The 23,484-nt window shown below is 38.1% G+C and overlaps 1 protein-coding gene across 5 annotated transcripts in view; it reads right to left on the bottom strand.

Moving 5' to 3' along the window:
• Positions 1-8,357: 8,357 nt before the first annotated feature.
• LOC126759669 (dopamine D2-like receptor) overlaps positions 8,358-23,484 on the bottom strand; it is a 281,735-nt gene continuing 266,608 nt past the window's right edge. For 3 of the 5 annotated variants that reach the window (XM_050474652.1, XM_050474651.1, XM_050474653.1), the window contains exons 6-11: positions 16,684-16,936; positions 16,223-16,530; positions 15,000-15,233; positions 14,565-14,699; positions 14,008-14,108; positions 8,358-12,283 (exon numbers count right to left, since the gene is read on the bottom strand). In XM_050474652.1, coding sequence (XP_050330609.1) covers positions 12,072-12,283; positions 14,008-14,108; positions 14,565-14,699; positions 15,000-15,233; positions 16,223-16,530; positions 16,684-16,936 — 1,243 coding nt within the window. In that variant the 3' untranslated portion in view covers positions 8,358-12,071. The remainder of the gene's footprint in view (positions 12,284-14,007; positions 14,109-14,564; positions 14,700-14,999; positions 15,234-16,222; positions 16,531-16,683; positions 16,937-23,484) is intronic. The other 2 variants (XM_050474654.1, XM_050474655.1) reach the window with 2 other exon arrangements.

The raw sequence follows: 23,484 nt of genomic DNA, 5'->3' as shown, positions 1-23,484 counted from the left end.
CTTCCGAATATGTCAAGTGAGGTACTCTATGAGTAAAAAATACATAGACAGATTTTCTTCAAATTTTAAAATTCTTAATTTATTTTTCAAAATCTATGCCGACGTCCTTAAAAGAATTTCTCTTGGCCTCAATATACTTTTGCCAACATTTTTACCAATCCTCGAAACAGTTGTTAAAGTCAATTTAAGGAATAACTTGCATTTTCGTGGTGTAAAAACCAAAAGTTGGTTGCGATCTCTTTTTATGAATAGCTTCGCGCTAGCGACGCATAACACTCAAATAGTATTCCTTGTTGACAGTTTGGCCGGTCGGCAGGAATTCGGATAGCACCATCGCTAATCGAAGAAAACTGTCAACATAACCTTGATTTTGACCTGTTTGACATGATTGTTACGACTTCGGCTCACCTTTGACACGATATTCGGCCGATTGATCGTCTGTTTCGGGATCGTAGGCGAAGAGAAAATATCCGACGCAGGCTATTTTTTGAAAAAAATTGAGTGATTTTGGCACCAACCGTGTTTTCACTTTTCTTAGACCCAAATGATTTTCAAAATGGTTTTCACTGATCCTTCCGATATGCCAACGATGCCAGTAACATCTCTGACTGTTCATTGTCGATTCTCAAGCACCAATTCCCTTATTTTATTGACGTGTTGATCATCACTTGATGTTGATGGCCGTCCTGGACGAGGTTCGTCGTCAATGCGTTCTTGACCCTCTTTGATTAACTTGTACCAATCAAAAACACTTGTTCGTGACAAACAATTATCACCGAAGGCCTTTTTCAACATTCTGATCGTTTCGGCACCACAAATTTGATTACGCACAAAATTTAACGGAACTACTTTGGCTTAGGCTCCTTCTGCGTTGATGCAGCGCTGCATGCCGAAGGCTGCCGTCACCGAAGGCATTCTTCGGAACAGCTTTGAGAGCCGAGGTGCATGCTACTTTGATCGTCTCAAAATGCTTGCCTTTCATCAGCCTTTTAAGGCAAGGAAACAAAAAAAGTCCGGGGGCACATCTTGGCTGTAGGGCAGTTGCGGGAACGTTGGGATGCCGACCTTGGTTGTTCATCAGAAAAGCGGTGTGAGCTGGGGCGTTGTCGTGGTGCAGCTTCCAATCGGCTGCGATGTCGATTGCCCCTTCGTTTGAGTCTCTTGAAGACTTCCACGTAAAACGTGGCATTGACGGTTCGTCCAGGAGGAGACAATGAGAATCATTTTCACTTCGGAATTGCTCATTCATCAGCGACCTCTTCCCGGCTGATACGGTATGATAGGGCTGACAACTTTATAAAAGAGGAAATGTTAGGATTGTAAGATAGGATACAAATCAAGTTAGTCTCCTCTGAAAAACAAAGCCGTTGTGTTTTAGATTGTTTTGGATCATGTCTATCATTGTTTGAGTTGCTACAAGATATTCTCTGAACTGCGTAGCAAAACATAAGTTTTTGAATTTTGAAAAGAAAAAATTTTTTTCGATATGATTGTTATTGCTAAAAGTCAGCAAATTTATAGAAATTTTGTAAACCATAGATTGTTACTTTGGATTGCTCCGTATCGCGATATCATAGTGTTAAGCAATATACATATATAAGCAATAGGTTTAGCCTGTTCCTGAAAGGCAACCTCTCTCTTTAAGAGAAGCTCCGTTCAGAATTTTATCTTCGGTTGGCTTCAAGCGAACTTAGTCGAGGAATAATTATCGTTTCATTTGATAGTTTCATAGTATTTCAATAGTTTGTAATATAGCTAGGACAGCACTTTATTTTTTGATAATTGCCTCCAAACAGCCTACTAGAAGAAGAGCTTTTGAAATCGTTTGCCTTGCAAGTATTACTTTGGTATGTTAGGAGAAGACTTAGAGCTGGCTGGCTTGAAAAGCTGGATGTTAAAGAGTGTGTGCTTATATGTGTTTGCTTATGTAAGCAACAGCTGTTTATTTCTTAATTCACCATCTATTCTCTGCGATGAATTAGGTACCCAACTCAATTAACATGTTTTCCTCGAACAGTCATCTCTACTGCACTTAAACTGTACTATTGTGCCCATATATTGTTTGATATTTTTTGAAGTCGTAAACCAATTTGTAAATGCGTTTAAACAGATGAGTGTACTTAGTTGGACAAGGAGGAAACATCCGAGTTGTTTTAATTAGGCAAGCAATGAAAACAGGCTGTTCTCGAGAAAATAATGTGGAAAATTACGCACTCAAACAAGTTCACAAACTTTGCTTTCATGCGGCACGGTTTTCTGTGCAGTGACAAACTCATCTCTGGATCTTTTGTTGTGGTGTTTGTTGCACATCCGGTTCTGTAGAGGAGCGAAAGTGTCGGCAACAGACACATGCGATGGTGCCGACAGCAAATGCATTGTTTTTGTACAAATGCAAACAAATAAAGAGCAGATTGTGCTTAGTAGCCGGGCGGTAAACTTTTCTCATTTCCTTTCTTTGAAAAGTAAGTCAAAGTGAACGATTGGACTTATACTTCTATATGTCAGTATGTCTTGTTTAGAAAACATAACAGAAGGAACGGCCTGATACTCGTGCAATAGTGAACTTGAAATAAAAAGTGAAAAGTTAATTATTCGTATAAAAGGAAGCAACATCCTCAAATCCAGTCGAGAACTGTAGTTTAACGACCACAGATCAAATCAAGTGTTTTCAAAGCAAACATATTAATGTTAAACAAACTGGTTTCTCAAGAGCCTACAGTTATGTGGCAGTATTGTGACAGTTACAATCTAAGGCCACCATATCTGTATTAGGTACCGTTTATTAATATCTATATTGTTTTTTGATTTGGTGACAGCCTCGGTTAATCAGGCAATTAGTTATAGCAGAAACAGCGAATTCCGCTCGTCCCTTCCTTAGTTGCCGCCCGTAGTTAACAAAATTTGGCAAAAGTTGAGCCTGTAGACATCAGCCATCTTTTTTTGTTTACATTTGAATAATGTTACCATTGCTCAATACGCATATATATGTAGTTTTGTACACATCTAAGTTTTCAATTATAATTTTTCATAATATTGGTTTACAACGTTGCTTCCGCCGTTTTTTTGTAAATTTAAGGCTTTATTGTATAAAAACGGTTACAAAAATGTTATTCAAAATATTGGCCGTTGCTAGCTACTACTTTTGACTATCTTTCTGGCAGCATGCGTATTCCCTGACGAAAGAACTGCTCATCTTTCGAGTCGATCCAAGTATCAATCCAATTTTTGGCTTCTTCATAAGAACCGGAGTGTTCGTTAGCTAGACCGCGTGCCATCGATCGGAACAAGTGGTAGTCAGATGGCGCAACGTCTGGAGAATACGGCGGGTGGGGTAAGATCTCCCATTTCAGCGTCTCCAAATATTTTTTGCCCACCTTTGCGACGTGAGGCCGAGCATCGTGTCTTTCCTCGTACTGTGGCCGTTTTTCTTTCAGTGCTCGGCTCAAACTCATCAATTACGTTCGGTATCGATCTCCTGTGATGGTTTCACTTGGCTTTAGCAGCTCATAATATATCACCAAATGTAGAGCATGAATCATCCCGATGGCATTGAGGCGTTTTGATACGGCTTGCTGTGCCACTTGCAACGATTCGGCCAATTCCTCTTGGGTTTGAAACGCATCTTGGTCGAGTAATGCTTCTAATTCAGCATCTTCGAAAATCTTCTCCCTTCCAACGCCATGCCGGTCTTCGACTTCATAATCACCATTCTTAAAACGTTGAAACCATTCGCTACATGTTCTTTCACTTAGCACAGCCTCACCGTACGTATCCGAAAGCATTCGATGAGCCTTAGCCGTACTTTTCTTGGAATTAAAAAAATAAAAGCAAAATTTCCCGCAAATGTCGAGAATTCGGCCCAAAAAGTGACATTTGGGATGCAAACAGATCTCTACAAATGTTTTGTTGGGTTAATGTTCACACAAATGTCCAAGATCGATATACAACGATTTAATCGATTTAATCGACCAGTGCTTGACCCTAGAGACATCTATTGGAAAACGGCGGAAGCAAAGTTTTAGACCCGTTTAAATGTTGCACTGCTCTGTGCAATGCTTCGAAAATATTTCTGTATATCTCAAATTATAATAGACCTTTATATCAACACTCCAATTATTCCGCTATATTTTTATGCTAAATATCGCGTTTGGTTCGTTTAGTAATTTATTTGCGTCCTTCGCCCATAATCTAGCAAGGTATCCGCAATGCCTTGACGACGAAAATGTCAATGCCATTTTTTGTTGTGATATTAATTATATCTGACGGGTTCGTCCTAATATCCTAATATGTCCTGTATCCTTACCCTGGTCCTAAGCTACCTCCTCACCAATTTCAGCCAAATCGGTTCAGCCGTTCTTGAGTTATAAATGGTGTAACTAACACGACTTTCTTCTTCTTTCTTTTTTCTTTTCTGTATATATAGATAGCATTCGACTCTGATTTTGAGTTATTTTAAGAAAATTTCAAACATATTGAAGACAATTTTTATAATTACTACAGTATATCGAGACTCGTTTCTACGGAAAAAATCCAAATCGTTGGAAATTTTTACGGTACCCTACGGTAAAGCGGGCGGTAGAAGCGGAGTTGACTAATCATTTATATTGCGCTCTCATAAGATAGATCGTATCAGCTGATTCGGGCTGCGGGTTTACAACGTTATCTAGCTTTACGAGATGGTAATATAGCGTACTAGTAGGGTGTGTTTTTCTCTTTTTGTCGGATCCTGATTATCTCAAATTCCTTAATTCTTTCTTCGGCATTTTCGAAATCGGAATAGTAACCAAAAAACAATATGAAGCCGAAAACTACATAACTAGTAAAAACTATAAACGAAAACCATTCGATTGAAAGTAGTCATCAAATGGTGTTTCTTCTGGGCCAAGAATTTGAATTTTTTTATAAATATAAGAGTTTGGCGAAGAGGGCTAATTTTGCAGCAATTCGGACCGTATATACCCACCATACCACAAAGAAATAGTCTGCCGGTCTTAAGTATCACAACGCGAGATAATGGCCTCACCAAAAGTTTTATGCAACAAAGTGATTATTTCGTTGGCTGTAAGGTATGTAGCGCCGTCTTGTTAGAACGAAGGACCCCCTGGACCATCCTCCACTTTAGACACGAAAAAGTCATTAATCATATAACGTAATGAGGAACGTAATGTAAAATTTTGGCCGGCTTCATTACTTACTTACGTTACTGAAACATACCTCCATGGTGTCTAAAGCCAAGTTTTCGCAGCGACACATGAAGCCACTTGCATGCGTTTTGCAAATAAGTACCGTTTTTGGTGCGAAGAATGACCCTGGTGGTTACAAAAGATATTGGAGAGATATACGCCAGGATCGGCGATCCTGTTTTAAGCGAGGGTTTGGCGGTGGCAGTGTGATAGCATAGGCTGTGTTCTTCAGTCACCTGTGTGCTACATGTCTACCCGAATGAATGCGCAAATGTATGTGGGTCTCCTGGAGAGTGGGTTAATAGAGTTTGGTGACTGGACTTTTCAACAGGACAATGTATCAAGACACGCAGCTCAGGTCACCAAATCCTTTACTGGGTGCAAAATACCTGTGTTGGATTTTCCCGCCTTAAGTCCTTTCTGCCAAAGTGTTAAAGAACGGTAGACAAGCTGGGACATGAAAGAACCTTAAAAAGGCAGTAGACCAAGAATGGGCCAATATTGAGCCAGTCCACCTTAAATCCTTGGTGGATTCCATGTCATCCCGATTTAATTCCATAATACCGAATAATGGTAACAATATTTACTTGTAATCTCCTATATACAAAATCATTACAAGGTGCGTTCCAAAGTAAACAGCTTTTTGAATCTAGCGCCCCCTGGTGGCGCCATCTATATATCGACTGGGGCGTGAGAATTTCATGACATTTCATAGATTGGAAGTGAAATGATTGCGTTTTAAGTGTCAGTATGTTTGTGTTATCGGTGCAAAAATGAGCTTCGAACAAAGAGCCAACATTAAATTTGTTTTAAAATTGGTAAAACATTTACCGAAACGTTTCAACTGATGAAACAAGTTTATGGCGATGATTGCCTATTCCGTAGCAGAGTGCACGAGTGGTGTCAACGTTTTCAAAGTGGTCGTGAGAACATAAATGACGATCAACATGTGGGCCAATCAAAATCAGTGGTCACCGGAAATTCCATCGAAACTGTGCGAGAATTCATCAAAAATTAGTCGAAATCATTATTGAAATTCATGAAAATGGAATTTAACGTCTTCAAAACATCGATTTATCTCTTTTCAACCGAACATTTGGGCTTACGAAAGGTGTGTGCACGGTTTGTTCAGCACAAATTGACTGACGACCACAAATTGCTCAGAATCCTACATTTGAAGGACGATTATTTGACCAAAAATCACATTTTAACCATTAACCACTCCCCGTGTTCACCTGATATGGCAGCGTGCGACTTCTTACTTTTCGGAAAAATGTATTTGCCAATGAAAGGAAAGCGTTATGCAGACGTAGAGGCCATTCAAAAGGCTTGCAGCGGCATACTGGCGGCCATACCGGCCAACGAGCTAAAACACTCGTTCGACTTGCTTTTGAACCGTGCAAAAAGCTGTATTGAAGCAGAGGGGACTATTTTAAATAAAATAAATTGATTTTGCCGAAAACCCATTTGTTCTGTTTTTTTTTTAAGTCCTGTTTACTTTGGAAAGCACCTTGTAATAATATTAAAAAAGAAAAATCAAATATACTCTTATAAAAATGTATTGCGAGGACTATTTTATTACATACATACATATATTTGAAATTTGTTACTACTTTATATTTTTATTGTCAGGCAACCACAATCTACGATTGGACTACTCTACTACTATAGCTACATATAATTATCTTTTCGCGAAATATATTACAGCTTCGGTGACATGTCTTTAATCCAGCGAGTTTTTCTTTTAATTACTTGTTATTCTGTATTATTCTTATTCTTCCAGTCAGCACAAAGCTATAGAAATAATATAAAGAACATAAATTTCTGTTAATTATACCCTGAACAGGGTATATTAAGTTTGTCACGATGTTTGTAACACCCAGAAAGAAGCGTCGGAGACCCTATAAAGTATATATATAAAGGATCAGTATGTTGAGCTGAGTCGATTTAACCATGTCCCTCTGTCTGTCTGTCCGTCCGTCCGTCCGTCCGTCCGTCCGCCTGTATATATACGAACTAGTCCCTCAGTGTTTAAGATATCCTTTTGAAATTTTGCCGTCATTTTCTCTTCCGTCAGTCGGACCACTATATATATAGCTGCCATATAAACTGAACGATAGAATAAGACTACATTTGAAAATCCCTAAATTATTTTCTAAGGCAACAATGTTCTAAGATATCCTTTTGAATTCATTGCTTGTATGGAAAACTTTCATTTGACGTGATATCTTCACGAAGCTGCTATAGATTATTTTCGGAACGCCCGATATCGGAACTATAACATATAGCTGCCATATAAACTGAACGATAGGAATCAAGTTCTTGTAAGGAAAACTTTCACATTTGAAAATGTATCTTCACCAAATTTGGTATAAATTATTTTCTAAGGCAACAATGTAATCTCCGAAGAAATTGATCAGATCGGTTAACTATAGCATTTAGCTGCCATACAAACTGAACGATCGGAATCAAATGCTTGTATGGAAAACTTTCACATTTGACGTGATATCTTCACCAAATTTGGTATAGATTATTTTCTAAGGCAACAATGTAATCTCCGAAGAAATTGTTCAGATCGGTTAACTATAGCATATAGCTGCCATACAAACTGAACGATGGGAATCAAGTTCTTGTATGGACAACTTTCACATTTGACAAGATATATTAACGAAATTTGTTAAAAATTATTTTCTAAGGCAACAATGTAATCTCCGAAGAAATTGTTCCGATCGGTTAACTATAGCATATAGCTGCCATACAAACGAACGATCGGAAACAAATGCTTGTATGGAAAACTTTCACATTTGACGTGATATCTTCACCAAATTTGGTATAGATTATTTTCTAAGGCAACAATGTAATCTCCGAAGAAATTGGTCAGATCGGTTAACTATAGCATATAGCTGCCATACAAACGAACGATCGGAATCAAATGCTTGTATGGAAAACTTTCACATTTGACAATGTATCTTCACCAAATTTGTTATAGATTATTTACTAAGGCTTCGGTGCAGCCGAAGTTAACGTTTTTTCTTGTTTGAGCTTAGCTTTATCGCTCCGGAACTCACCTTTTCAGTCTGAATCAACTTTCCACTGCATGCTGTAAGTATACTTACTTATGTTACATACATATGTATGCGATGGCTCTAAGTATTCGTTAATTTAAAGACGAAATTTAAATAGTATTTTATTTGGCTTTTATTGATACTTATGTGACTCATCTTTTGATAATGAATTTTAATTTATTAATGGGATTACAATATTTCATACCACCGTTACTCAATATATATATATTTCAAAATCCTTAACATAGCATTGCAACATGTTGTTTGTGTTTTTGTTTTTGTTTTTGTTTTTAACAAATTCAAATTTCTTTATAAACAATAATATTACTAATACCCTGCGCTCATTTTGCTTAATACATACTTGATTTTTCAACGATTCTACTATAATGAATATACATATATGTGTGTATGTGTATGTGTGTGTAAGCCAGATAAAAATGGCGTGCCATACCGTTATATTTGTTAAGTGAATAAGGAAAAAAACGCGCATGGCTGTGTGTGTGTTATGAAGTCTTGTTTTTTTATAAGTGTGGGTGTGTGTGTGTGTGTGTGGCGAAAACAATTTTTCATTTTACATATGTATATTTGTATGTATTATGTATTTATGTGTGTGCGTGTGTGTAATTCTAGTAAAACCACACTTAATTATTCGAAAAAGTTGCTCACCAACACAACTCAACTACATACACACACGTTAAATGAGTTATATTTGCGTTGAACATACATAATTTAGTAATTAATTACAATCAATTAACATATTTAAATTTAATAAGCGTCTCTTTTGGAAGAATTTATGCTACCCACCGCAATGCATACTTCATTTATCTATGTACATACATATGTATCTATATACTTACTTATATGTATATATATGTATATATGAATAGGTATATGTGCACTTGTACCAGCTGTATTTACATGCACATACACAGTGTTTGTATGTGTGTGTGTGGGGGTTCAGGTTTGTCGCCATGTCTTCGCTAGGTACGTAACTGAGTGGGGGCCTTACGTCTATTTAGAGTCAATCGCTTAACTATTTGTCACTTAAATGCTTACATTTGCATACACGCTAACAACTCTGTACGCCTAAGTATGAGTAGTTTAAGTCTAAACACAAATACCGTAAATTGATTTATGCAATCGCGTAACAAAATTATAGGAAAGTACAAAAGTGTTGAGCATTTACCGCTATTCTCGCTCGCTACTTTCTTTGCAGTTATTGTTTTATTTTGTTTTTTACATTTTCTCCAGCGAGATTTCTGGCTTCCTTAAAGTTAAACATTTTCTATTTAGTTTTTAGTTTAATTGTAAGAGTATATATTTATATATATACATGTATGTACTTATGTATTTGTTGTTTTGTGTATAATTAATTATTTGTCGCATAGAAACAATTGAGAGGACGGTCATTAAAACTGAACAAATTCTATGTTTGCCTCTGCAGCGGCATTGGAATTAGCTACATACATATAAGTATACTTAACAGCTAACTGTACACACATGCTTAACACGGTACATTGTCTCTTAGTCGCAACTTAATTATGCATATATACATTTACATTTGCTATAACTGTTAATTTGTTAATTATGATTATTTATTTGATTTACTTGAGTACCCTGATATTTCTTATGAGTTTTGATTATTCATTTAGATTAATTGTTCCATAATTAACTCAACTAATTTCATGCCATCTGGTATGATATAATGTATTTTGCACTTAGTAGGTCTTATTAAGTAACTAAGTTCTTCTAATTGCTTTCATTTCGAGTTTTACTAGTTTATCTTTTATTTACGTACGCTATATTACCGGAACCGCTCAAAGAAATCGCCGCAAAAGTCTCGCAGTGGGGCTCATTTTGCTTTGCCATTTTTAAACTCCGAAAGAGAAACCGATTTTCGGTGATTTTTTGAAAATCTGGCAATATCTTTCAGAGGGATGAGGCAATATTTTCTCGAATTTGAGATACGGGACGCTTTGCTGGGGCTTCTTTTTGCAGCATCGCATACTTGTACGTATGTATGTATGTATCTAAGAAATCAGTTTCATTTTAGTAAATTTATTAGACTTAACTAGTGCTGTTATGACAACCAGCGCTTTCATGCTTCAAGTAAGAATTATAGCCTACGAGTATTGATTTATGTATGTATAAAGTTTACAAGCCATTTGGTAAACCGATTTTACAAAATTTCGTTTTGATAATTGTTTTTTATTGTTCAAGGATTCGCCCGTTCTCTAGATATGTGAAACTATCGTTGGTTTGTGTTCGAGTTTATACGAAATTCATTGTAAGTTGGTTTGGTGATATGTTCGACTTGAATAAAAATTGAGAAATGAGGCTAGAAATCTGGCTCGATGATATTCATAATTTTTTTTTACTTTTACTAGCGTGAGAAATTTGATTACCTAATTACTTAAGAAGTTCTATGCTTATGCGCTCTTGGTGTATTACTCTTTTGGAAAATAAGTTATCTTCTTAACATTATAGCGCTATGCTGGGGAAGCACTTTAATTTCCCTCATATGCTTCGTAATGTACATATGTATATACATATGTGTGTACAATATGGTGGATGGTTGTTGGCTAAAGAGCTCCCAGAATGCTAAATAAGGAACAAAACCTGAATATGTTTCTACTATTTGATACGTCAGGCGTTGGATCGAAGAAACTATATCGATTTTCAAATTGGTGTCGCGCTTCTTTCTTTGTTGGATAAAGTGTTCGATCCTAAAGTTATCTATAAATAATTGTAATCTATTTCAAGTCTTAAGTTTTAAAAATCAATACAAAAAATTTATATTTTCTTTTAATTAGATAGAAAAACTAGTCTGAAATATGTGAAAGAAAACTTGCTAGGATTGAGCGGATATACTACTTCATTGAGGTATCCGGATATTCATTTGCATGTAAATTTCTTTGACAAGAAAAATGGTTACTGCGAGATACTCATCAGAGTAACCACGTACCGAAAACAGCGCATGTGTTTATATTGGCTTAAAAGCGTCTTAATTGAGTCAATCAGCAAATTATTTAGCAAATTGTAAACAAAGTAGAGTACAGCCTAATTGATTATTACTTAAGATGGGAATACATAAACAACTCTCTTCACAAATTTAGCAGAAAGAGGAGAAAGAAAAACGTTTTCGGTGAGACTTGATTAAAGAGCTTGAAAGCTTTTACGTTGTCTTTGCTCAAAAGCGCACCTTTTGCTCTCTCTCTTTCTATTATACTTACGTATTCGTCCGCCATATTGTACACAGGACAAAATGGAGTATAATGCCAATTTGTTAGCATTTGGGTATATATATTTACAAACTGATTCCGTTAAGCCTAGATGTGAAATTACCTGATCCACCATTACTCTCTGTACAGCTAGAGGCACTACATTTACTAAGTTCTCTGCTATACATATGAATATTTTGCACCTCCATATTTATTCCAAATGTAAATATAGCAAATGTAGGCGGCAATTAAGATCGACCAAAAGTCTTCAATTTCATTTGGATATCTTAACTTTTACCTAGAGCTACTCTAAAGTTATTATGATTAGTATATGTATGTGTCTATATTTATAAGTTGTTGTTGTTGAGTTTTTTGCATGTGCGGGTTGTCGTCTATAAAATCGCGAAGTAATGCTTATGACTCTTGTCGCTGCGACGGGCAATGCGTGTATTAGTATAGTTATAGTTTTTGTTATTGCTATTATAATGAAGAAATATTTTGCCCTCTTCCACCGTTATCATTATAAAAATGTATATGTGCTTATTACTTTGCACGTACGCGTTTACTTTAGCGCAGACTAGTCCGATCAGCGATGATGTTAATCACCCTAAGTGCATGATCTTTTTGAATGCTTTGCGGAACTCTGGGTTGAAGATCGTGTAGATGATGGGATTGACGAAGCTGTTGATGTAGCCCAGCCAGGTGGTGAATATGAAGAGGGTGACGCCTGGCCGCCAGCTTATGCTCAACATAGCACAGACAGCATCCGAGACATTGCACGTGAAGAATGGCAACCAGCAAACCAGGAAGACACCTGTGAGAAACGGATTAAGGAAGTACTTTTTTATAATTTGTGTTGAAAATTAAACTATTCTCATAACTTTTGTCACAAAATATTGACTAATCCAATATTTTATATTTAAGATAATAAATATATATATAAATAGCGCATAGAGATGGTTTATGCCTTAAGGGGGTATTCTGGTCTAGAAATTAAAAAAAATCGATTTGTTTTTTATATTTTCAAAGTTTAACTATTCAAAAATAAGTTTACAAGAGGATTTTTCAAAATTCAAATTATTTTCGGAGATATAGGCATTTTTCTGAGCCGGCATCCAAACTGGTTCGGCCGGAACTAATCGAACAAAAGACTTTACGCGAAACTTTAAACGTGTTTTTCTCAAAACTGACTTTTTCGGAACGATACCCACGATTTCTCAGGTTCTACCGGACCGATTTACTTGAAATTTTTACAGAGTCTTCTTTATATCCCATCCCATCCCCAAATTTTTATTTTTATTATTTTTAAAAAATTCGAAATAGTCAGAAAAAGTGATCCAAAAAAACTTTTTTTTCAGGCAGTCGCCATTTTGTGAAAAGAAATTTTTCCCACTTTTAGGTATTTCCGGCCATTGCGACATTATTCTAGTTTAATAATCTTTTTTTTTGGTTTCAGATAACTAGGAGGGTTGAAATCATGGGTATGTTCACGTGGAAATTTTTAGAGACCACCCACTTCGTCAGCTCATAATTTTTGAAATTTTTTACTTCTTTTTGTTTTTAATTTTTTACTGTAGTCTTCTAAAATTAACAAATAACTAATAAAAAAATGGATGGTAAAAATATTAACTGCCCTCTTTTTACGACACTTTAAAAATTAACTGAATTTCATGCTTCTAGACCAGAATACCACCTTAATAAAAAGGATTGATATTTCAGTTCAACGCGCAATTTACTGCAAGGGGTCGAAGTTGTAAGAAAGCGTAGCTGTCTAAAAAAATGTTTTTAATCTTAATTAAACCTCGTTTTCGATCTTTTCATGCAATAGACTAAGCGAACAAGAACATGGCTGAAATTGTTATCTCACGGGTTATACATTTTTTCTTATAGTTTTTCGAAGACTGATTGATAAAAAATGTTAGCAGGCAATTAGAATAAGAAAACATTATCTTTCGAAGTAGTAAAAATGGAGAGTTCATGTTTCTGACTAATCTTTAAATTTATTGTTAACATACATATAACGGTTTAAAGAGTGAATGTATTTGTCTGAACCTGGTTAATGAAGGTAGTGTCAGAATTTAATTTAAGGCATAAACATTCTCAACAATTAGAGCTCATTAGAGATTTGTCACAATTGGTTGACAATGATGAATCTCGGCAACTAGAAATAGAAACAAAATAACACGACTGTGCCTTAAATCCATCACTTAGGTCACGAGTTGCCAAACCGCATAACAACTGCAAGCGATTCTAAAAATGAATTAAAATATTTTTGAATAAAACCCAACGTTAATCCTGACCAACTTGTGAAACGGACAATAACAGTTATTTCATTGTAACTATTTGGAATGTAACTGTTTCATTTTAAACATTCCTTGTGATCCCTTCCATAGCAACCTTCAATTAATTACGCAGAGTACAACAATACAGCCGCATAACTAAGTTTAGCTGGACGTCAACTTTTGACAGTATTCGGTTAAAAATTTGCTTGGCTAGTTTTGTCTTATTTGTAGACGTGCTCAACTTATCGGTACTTACCCAGAACGATGGCGAGAGTTTTGGTGGCTTTCTGCTCTTTCTTCGCCGACGACTTTTCGCGCTTTTTCTTCGAAGCTTTGTGTACTTTGTATATTGTGAACCTGCCGCCAGCCAATTTCCGCAGCCGAACAAATAGTGAGCAGCGACCACCGAGTGCGGACAGAAACAGTCGAAAATGTCAGTTGACAGTGGGAAGTAGCCGTAGGCGACAGAGACCGCAGCGCATTGAAATGAAGGAAAGAGAAAAAGTGTTGCGAATTAAATATTATACAGAGCAAAATGGAAAAGTGCTATGAGGAACAGCGAGATCCGAGATACCCGCCTTGTGTATGGAAGAGAACAGCGGTAAATTGGAGATTTATGCAAAAAGGTGTTAAAACAGCTTGTGTGCTTGCTAAACTTTTAATTGTGCAGTGCTTGGTAGCCAGCGGCTATGCCAAATACTCAACGGCAAGCAAAAGCTGCAGCCATGGTGTGTTGGGTATAACCGCTGGCTACCGTATTTTACCAGCGTATGTTTTATCGTCACTACACTGAACTAAGTGACTACGACTTACCTCGAGGCCTGCGAGTTTTTCTTGTCCTTACGCGAAGAGCTCTTCGACGCTGCTGAAAGTGTGGAATCGTTGCGTGCCAGTGTAATTGGTTCTTGGACCCCGCAGCGGACGAAGGACAGCGGCTTCATCGCAACACTGTGGCCACGCAGTTATCGGCGTAGAGTTTATACATATGTACATATATACAGGGCCGGCATCGAAAAAAATATTACAGGTAAGTTGGGAGAAAATGCAAATGTAAACTTAATCGCTAATAAATTTAAGAAACTCTCAACGCAACTCAATTCAAACCATACAAAATTTATGCCATTAATTTATACTTTGACAATAATCTATTAGTTGCGGATTGAACGCATGAGGAACCACTACGGGCAGGGTTATGGGTGGATGTATAATACTAAGTACTGTGGTGGAGAGGTCAGCGGTGCGGCTTACCTGAGGGAGGGCTCCCGTTTGATGGGTGAATCACCAGTAGCGGTGTTGCGTCTACTGCTGCTCACACTGGACCGTTTGTATGTCCCACTAGGCTCCGGGCTATCCGGCGGCGACGAATCGGCGGCTGCGCCTGCAAGGACATCGTCAACGTTTGAGGGTGCATAACCAGAATCATGATTACCATTTGGATCGGCCACCACAAGTTGTGGTGGACTGCTGATCTGCGCAACAACACTGCGGGATGACAACGCAAATGGATGACCGTGAAGCGCGGCGTGGTGATGTGATTTCGATTGGATTTTTACGATTTTTCATTTTAATATTTTTCCAGCGCATTTTTAATTTATGTTGACATTGTGGATGTGGCGACGATGCGTGTTTGTGGTATTTCCAGATGGATAGCGGTGTGCAAAATGAAAAACGGGAAAATAACAAAAAATATTTATAAGATGTATTCAGATGGCTGTGTAGTTGGAGGGTTGGCAGCGTTATGATATTTTTTTCCTGACTAAATATACACCTTCTCACATTACCTAATGCCAACCATGTTTCCATGTGAATTTGATAGCGTAAATTGTTTTAGAGCACAGGGAAGGAAGATTTGCCAAAAGCTATTGGAGTCTTGAGGTCTAGTGTTTTGTTAGGATGTTTTAAAGCCAACACGTCGGATAATATCTGAGAAAACATTAACTTTTGTTCCCTCATTTTTTTTCTCAATATTAAGTAATATGCATCTGGTAACGAAAGGACTTAACAAGACTACGCTAATAAAATTTGAGACAAGTTTAATAATGAATAAGTTATCAGTAAAAGGAGCTGTGAATCATATTACTTATATGAGCCTTTAGTTTTACGGGTCGAAATTGTCATAATCGCGATTTTCGGTATTTTATTTTCGCAAATTTCCAAATTTAAACATATTTTGTGTTAAGTTTTCACACACTTTTTTCTCATAAGAAATTGTATAAAAAGCAAGTGGCAAACTCGTAATTTCTTTTGAATTTATTAGTAATCACAATTGGCCCCAGGAAGCAGTCGAGTTTTTCATTTATCCACTACTAATTATCCTGCTTTTGTCTCTCCATCGCATTGTAATTTATTTTACATTTTGAAGGATTTTTTTTTTGTAGCTCTCTTTCATTACTTATTACTGCGCTTTATGTGTGTTTGTAATTAACTAGTGTCTGTTGAAGTGTAATTGTTGTTGGCGCTTTGTCACTTACATGCCAGTCTCCTCCACTACGGTGGCTAGCATAAATTCTGTGGATTTGTCATTGACGATGACATGGCAATCGTCGATGTCCGGCGATATGGCACCACCGCCGGGCTCCTCCTCTTCCTCGTTTGACCCCGACGCTGTGTTCGTCGCCGGCTCGTCAGGAATTATGCGGACCGCGTGCCTGTCGCTGCCCAGCGCCGTTTCGGCCAGCCGGCGCGTTTGTGCTACATTCTCAATGACGCTGCCACCCGTCAGCTCCGATAGGTGCGGCCTCCGCGCGGCGCGTTGCTTCTTGGCTCGCATATTCAGTGCCTATTGTTTGAAGATAAGCGTACGTAAAAGAGAAGACAAATAGAGACAATGTTAAAGTCGTAAATTAATCCGAAATGGGTGTTAAAAACAAATAGAAAAAGTATGTAGGGAAAGTATTGTTGTTTTAAAAATGAATAGAAATTAAGTAATTACCCTGAAAATATTCCAGTATAGGAAAACCATTATTGTACAGGGAATGTAGAAACTGCTTAACGAAGAGCAAAGAATGAACAAACTGTTGTAGAATATACAAAGTTGCGGAACGCGATCAGGTGTGTTGTTGAGGCCCAAAACTATTGGTAGACCGATAGCCGCTGAAATTGCCCAGGCGAATAGGATAGTCAGGCAAACACGTGGACTGTTCCGGTGTTTCGCATATTCTATGGGTCTCGTCACAGCAATATACCTGAAATAAAGAGATATAATAGCGATAAGACTTCTATTTAAGATTGACTAAATGCGGACATTTTTTATTTAATGTTTTCATAAGCTTCACATTGCGGAATTATTTTTATCTTGTGCTATATAAGAAAATAGGCTACAGAAAGTCAAATTTATACTGTTTTTATAAGGCTTTTTTAACTTCATTGCCATTGTTTGTTATTTGCCCCACGGAAATGTAGTTAAGCATTATATTGTGAGGCCAAGCTTAGTCATGCGGCTTGCCAATCACGCCAATCTTCTCCTTATTCATTCTTCTGTTTTTGCTGCGTTGCCAGTCTTTCCTTCTCAGCTCTCTCAGAACTATAGCGCACCACGCTCTCACGATATTCCACACTAGTTTCGGTGTCACTCAGCACTAGAAGTGATTGACTCACCTTGGCCTATAGCGCTCTTCTATTTTGGCTTGGTCCACCAATGTTTTTGGAGTACCACTCACGTCAAGTGGTCTCCTTGCCTCCAACGCGGGCGTTCCTAAGATGCTGCTCTGATGCTCTTAATCGAGTTTTTATCAATATTGCTCAACTCATTTACTTGTAAGCTTATGGCCACGGCAATGTCCTCTTTAGTTGTAATTTCGTCGATATCACATAATTCTACTATGACCTCGTGAGTTAGAGCTTTTATCTGCGCATTTTCTCGGAGAACTTAACCTATTTCGATTCTGAAGACCCTCGTGCTCTTCATTTGTGCCTGTTTGAGCTCTAACGGAATTTGTGTTTTGGCTGTCTTTCTGATCTTTGCCACATACTCCCCTTAGTTTCTGCAAAGTATTATTTTTCGTGACAGTTCTTATGATGACGCTTTATGACATGTTCCCAGTTTTTCCTATGATTATAGCATCGGTCGAGATGGCGGCTTACGTGGTGTCTTCTTTTGGCTTACGTTTGGCAGCAATGCAACCTTATTGTTTTTCCATTTCTTTCTATTTACCTTTGACGGGGTTACCGATCTTTAATTCCTTGTTCAGGGAACTTTAGTTTTGTTTGGCCCTTTCTTATGGGTTATTTTATTTTTCTTGGGCGGTGTTCTTTGCTTTTGCTGTACTTCGTCGCTAGTCTTATGTGGTGTATTTGCAGTGGTTGTCATCAGGAGAAAACTTTGTCGTCCTTCCTCATTTGCATGTAACTTTACTATCACACCGAAGAGATCTCTAATGGTGCTGTTGATATATTTTTTAATCGTATCCAAAATTCAGCTATATCTTACTGGTTTTATTTCTTGTGTTATTGTCCATATGTTTCTTTTTACCAGCGCATCGTGAGCTTCTTGACCAGGACCCACAGGACTAGGTAGATCATGCTCAGATCGCCCTCTCCATCCCGCCAGCAGAGAAGTCGCTGTCGACAGTTGGAGGTACACCCACTGCAGTATATAAAAAAGTGAACACATGCTGAGCAGGAAGCCGCCCATTGTGGGTCTACCTGCCTAGATTTTTATCGTTCATTATGTCTATATACGAGTTGGACAAGTTTTTCTATGAGGCGGTTTGGACTCGCCACAGTCGACAGGAGATTCAACAGATCTGCTAGATTTTATGCCGCATCCTCCATCCCTGCCACTCATCGTCGGGGTTAGCTTATTCATATTAATTTACTTCGCATTTGACTTGCTACTAAAGGCCGTTTCCCCGTTAGCTTAGAACCACTGTATTTACTACATTTGGTTCCGTATGATTTTTTCGTGTTCCCCAAACTGAAATTGCCGCTCCGTGGAACTCGTTTTAGTCGATGGAAGAGATAAAACAAAATTCGCTGAAGGAACTGAAGGCCGTGATTATGAAAAGTGTTTCGAGCACTGGAAAAATTACATCTGGTAGCGATTACTTTGAAAGTGCAAAATATGTATTAATGGAATATTTTGCGTTTTACAATTTCCGGGTACTTTGTGGAGCAACAAGTTTTTTAGGTTTCAAAGTTTTTAGTTATCGTTTATTTACTCGGAAAGTGACATTTTGTTTACCAATTATACGCTTTTCGGCTTTATAATTTGTAATTCTAATACCTCTGGGCATTCCTACAACAATTTAATGCAAAGAAATCACACGAAATTAAACCAAGTACTCGGGTACTGAGTTCGTATTGACTTACAAGGTAGAATATGCAAGTATTTAGCTCTTAAGGCATTTCATCATGCGAAAATACAAATAAAAAGGAGCTAAAAATTACGTGCCTGCGTATGCGGTTTCCGAGTGAAAAATTACAAAATGCGAGAATTTTTGTTTAATTCTAGCATGCAAATCTTGTACATGCGTAACTATATCCTAAGGGTCAGGCTGACGTCGAGTAGAATGTGAAAACATGGAGAATGTATTTAATTTCCTTTTCAGCTTTTTTCCTCTTCTTTTTTGTGATTTGAAATATATGAATATATTCGTCACTTTGTTTCCCTTTCGTTGGATTTAATTAAATTTTGATTGATTACAATTTGCTAGAAGGCATTTAAGCTTGCAAGCGTTCGCTGATGCGAATGTGCGTACTGTCGGAGCGGAATATTTGAAATAAAGTGCTCTTCTGTCACAACTCTGTAGCAGTTGTGCCGAACTGAAAAGCCAAGGGTGGAGACGTGGAATGCTCAACTGACGTGTATACGCCGGGCTCCTTGATTTCAGCAATGCGTAAGCCTGCCTTTAGAGTCACCATTATTGTCATCTTTACGCAAAACTCTCGAGTCCCATGTACAAGTAGATGCCGCCGACTGAAGCGTTCACGGTTCGGCTTTCGTAACGCTGCAAGCGGCTTTGCCACGCAGTACAACACCATTTGCATGCCGCCTTTGAGTGACGAAGGAATAATGAAATACAAATTTAATTTGTGTACCCTGAGTTGTGAAAAGTGAATGCTGCGCAGCTAAAAGCATACAATTGCAAACGGAGCGAAGAATCGCCCCACACTCGACACTGGGATGCCGGCACCTTAGTTGTAACTACTCACTGACGGGCCTAGGACTTAATGACATTTATTTGTAAGAACGAAGGCGATTTCTCGTTACAAAATATGTGTAGTAAAGGGAAAAATCAGAGTAAAACGCGCTCATCTATATAAAAGAAACTATCAGATATTTATGGATTTGAATTTCTCAAATCCACTTATTTCTAGTTGAAGGTCAGTTATTGTACAATCAGGTCAAACATTTATGTGGGTTACTATAATCAATTTCATCAATAATGAGAAGCGTGAGCTGACTTGTGTGTTGAACAGCTATGAATTTGTCGACAACTTGAAAGCTCATCTGGTGACTTGTGTGATTTGCCTGACTAGTCACGCATTAGAAAGAAAGCAGAATAATCATACTTATAGATCTAAAAAACGCAGCAACTTGCAAACTGCAAGTAAAAGCGGCCCAGGGGCTAAACGCAAGTTCAGCTTTTTGGACGCTCTTTCGCCGGAAGAACGCGCTCTCAAGTGGTACTTGAGATACCATCAGAACGGTATGTCACCAGAGGAAGTAGAGAAGCTGACTCTAAGCAGGAGCTGGGTCAGTAACCCTTCTCCTGCCACTAAAAGACGCGCAGGTGCTAAATTCCGCGTCTGCTACTAGGCGCAGCAATCAGAGGCGCCGCCTAGTCGGAGAGGAGGGAGAGCGAAAACGCAGCACCTTAAGATGCTACGAATCGGTCCGCAAAGAGGAAAAACCTGATGGTGTTTATCCCTGAACTATGGAGAATAGCGAAAGTAATCCTCATCCCCAAGATAGGTAGAAGAGACTGCTCGTTGGCCAAATCATTCCGGCCATTTAGTCTCACATCCTTCATGCTAAAAGGGATGGAAAAGATAGTGGAAAACCATATAGGATCGGAAGCGCCCCTACATGTCAGCCAGCACGCGTACGCAGCAGGCATATCCACTAACACTGCTCTGTACCACAAGAACTCTGTACCAAGCATTGTTATAATGGCTCATATGTGCCTAACGGTGCTTTTGATAATGTTGGCATGTGGATCCAGTATGCAGAAGATAGGCCAACACTGTCCAAAAGAGCAAGAGCGTTACCAAGGCGCTGTTGATCTTGCTGAAAGCGTCTGGCCGGCAGATCTTGGGATACAAGGATGCACATGGCTGTATACCGTGACTGTAAGGCCTATTGTCACTTATGGAGGGGTTGCTTGGGCTGCCAAGACAACGAAGTCTTCGGTAGGCCTTAAGCTATCGAAGATGCAAAGACTCGCCAGTGTCTCTGCTTCAGGGGAATGCGCATATGCCCCACTGCTGCGCTTGAAATCATGCTGGAGCTCACACCGCGGCATTTCGTGATTAAATAGTAGGTAGCGAAACATACCACGCTGCTAATGTCAGCAGAGAGTTTCGGCGAAGGAAAGATAACGTCGTCTCAACACATGAAGGTCCAAGGGGAAAGCACACCACTAGTCCTTCTTCCAAGGGACGGCGTTACCAAAAGGATTAACCTTTCTCGGCAGCAAGACAGAGTGGAATGACTTTGCGCTTGATATACTATTAAGAGACAGTACTATCCAGTGGTAAACTGAGGGCTCAAAAACAATGGAAGACATTGGAGCAGGCATCGCGGGGCCGCATATTAAGCTATCCCTTTAAATGGGACGTTTTCCAAGCTTTTTTAGAGCTGAAGTTTTTACTATAAGTCAGTGCGAAGAACTCAATCTCCACCGCAAATATCACAACCAGGGTAACGCCATTCTTAGCGACAGTCATGCGGCACTAAAAGCGATCTTAGCATAAGGGATTATAACGGTTTTAGTAGAGAAGTGCATATCAAGGCTGAACCGCCTATCAGTGTGCAACCGGATACACCTGGGGTAGCCGGAAATGAGCTCTGCAGCAGCGTTCAAGATGACGGGACCAGAACAATGCATCGCAGTGGGGTCCTGCACTCTTAAGGAGCTGCTCCTCACGGAGGAGAGAGTGGAGAGAGAACAGCACTGGCAGCAGGCGGCAGCAGGCGGCAGCAGGCGGCTTCAGTAGCACCCTGCAGGATTCTTGAATTATTCAGGATGCTGGACCTTGGTGACCATATGTAATATGGGAGTGGGCACAATAGATTCTAGATCGCAATGCAATACCTAATTATTAACTCTATCAATTTTTAATTTCACTTGATTATTTCACTTACTTTCCACTATACAAATCAGGAACCCATAAATGTATCCGGATAAAAACGACTATCACTTTATGACCAAAAATTGTTCAAATCAGACTAAAGCTATTCCAGCACACAGATATCGAACATGCGTACCTCAGTTTCTATTGCGAACTTTTTATCGAAAATATCGGTCAATCTGTGAGATATAGAATAAAAATTCGAGAAGCATCATTTTCTGATTTTAAACTTTGATGATTAACATAAAAATAAGTTTCAACTTGATTTGAAGCAAGGAATTTTTTATTAAATGACTTTAAGCGCATATAGTTTTGCGATTTTCGTTAAACTTTTTTACAATTGTCGAGACAAATAACTTTGACAGTTTTTATCCGATCGGCTTCAAATTTTGATATTACCTTTAGAATTCGATTCCTTATAATATGTAGAAAAATTTCATTGTTGTTTTGAACCTTCTTTATCTCCAGCTTTTTACGAAATTATTGACAAAGAATTTAATTGTATAAATTGGTCAATATGTAAGATATCGCTACAAAATTAACTGAACGTCTAATATTAGGTATACTTTAGTTTAGTGCTGAAAATAAGAGAAAATGTATCATGCTCCATATAGTAATTACCGTTATTCTAACAAATCTTATTTTATTAATCTCATATCCCTAATATCATCAATTGCAATCTCTTGGTTAACCTTTTACACATCAACTCAATATATAAAAATTGGATTCTTCGCTTAAGTCTATTTCAGATAAATCTCATTTAAGATTGCTTTTAATATAAATTTCGCTGACGGGAAAACTAACTAAAAACTAATTGAGTCTATAATCTAAAATTTAACTTAATGAAATACAAAATTTAATTTTAAGTAACTCACAATTTCGTCAAATAATGAATGGTTGATTCTTTCGCAACATTTTTATACTCTCGCAACAAAGTTGCTAAGGAGAGTATAATAGTTTTGTTCACATAACGGTTGTTTGTAAGTCCTAAAACTAAAAGAGTCAGATATAGGGTTATATATACCAAAGTGATCAGGGCGACGAGTAGAGTCGAAATCCGGATGTCTGTCTGTCCGTCCGTCTGTCCGTCCGTCCGTCCGTGCAAGCTGTAACTGAGTAAAAATTGAGATATCATGATGAAACTTGGTACACGTATTCCTTGGCTCCATAAGAAGGTTAAGTTCGAAGATGGGCAAAATCGGCCCACTGCCACGCCCACAAAATGGCGGAAACCGAAAACCTATAAAGTGTCATAACTAAGCCATAAATAAAGATATTAAAGTGAAATTTGGCACAAAGGATCGCATTAGGGAGGGACATATTTGGAAGTAATTTTTTTGAAAAAGTGGGCGTGGCCCCGCCCCCTACTAAGTTTTTTGTACATATCTCGGAAACTACTATAGCTATGTCAACCAAAGTCTACAGAGTCGTTTCCTTC

This window comes from Bactrocera neohumeralis, chromosome 5 (genome assembly GCF_024586455.1).
Source record: "Bactrocera neohumeralis isolate Rockhampton chromosome 5, APGP_CSIRO_Bneo_wtdbg2-racon-allhic-juicebox.fasta_v2, whole genome shotgun sequence".
NCBI classification, from domain to species: Eukaryota; Metazoa; Arthropoda; class Insecta; order Diptera; family Tephritidae; genus Bactrocera; species Bactrocera neohumeralis.
Note: the sequence above shows the minus strand (reverse complement) of the source record. Positions and strands in the feature narration are given on the sequence as shown.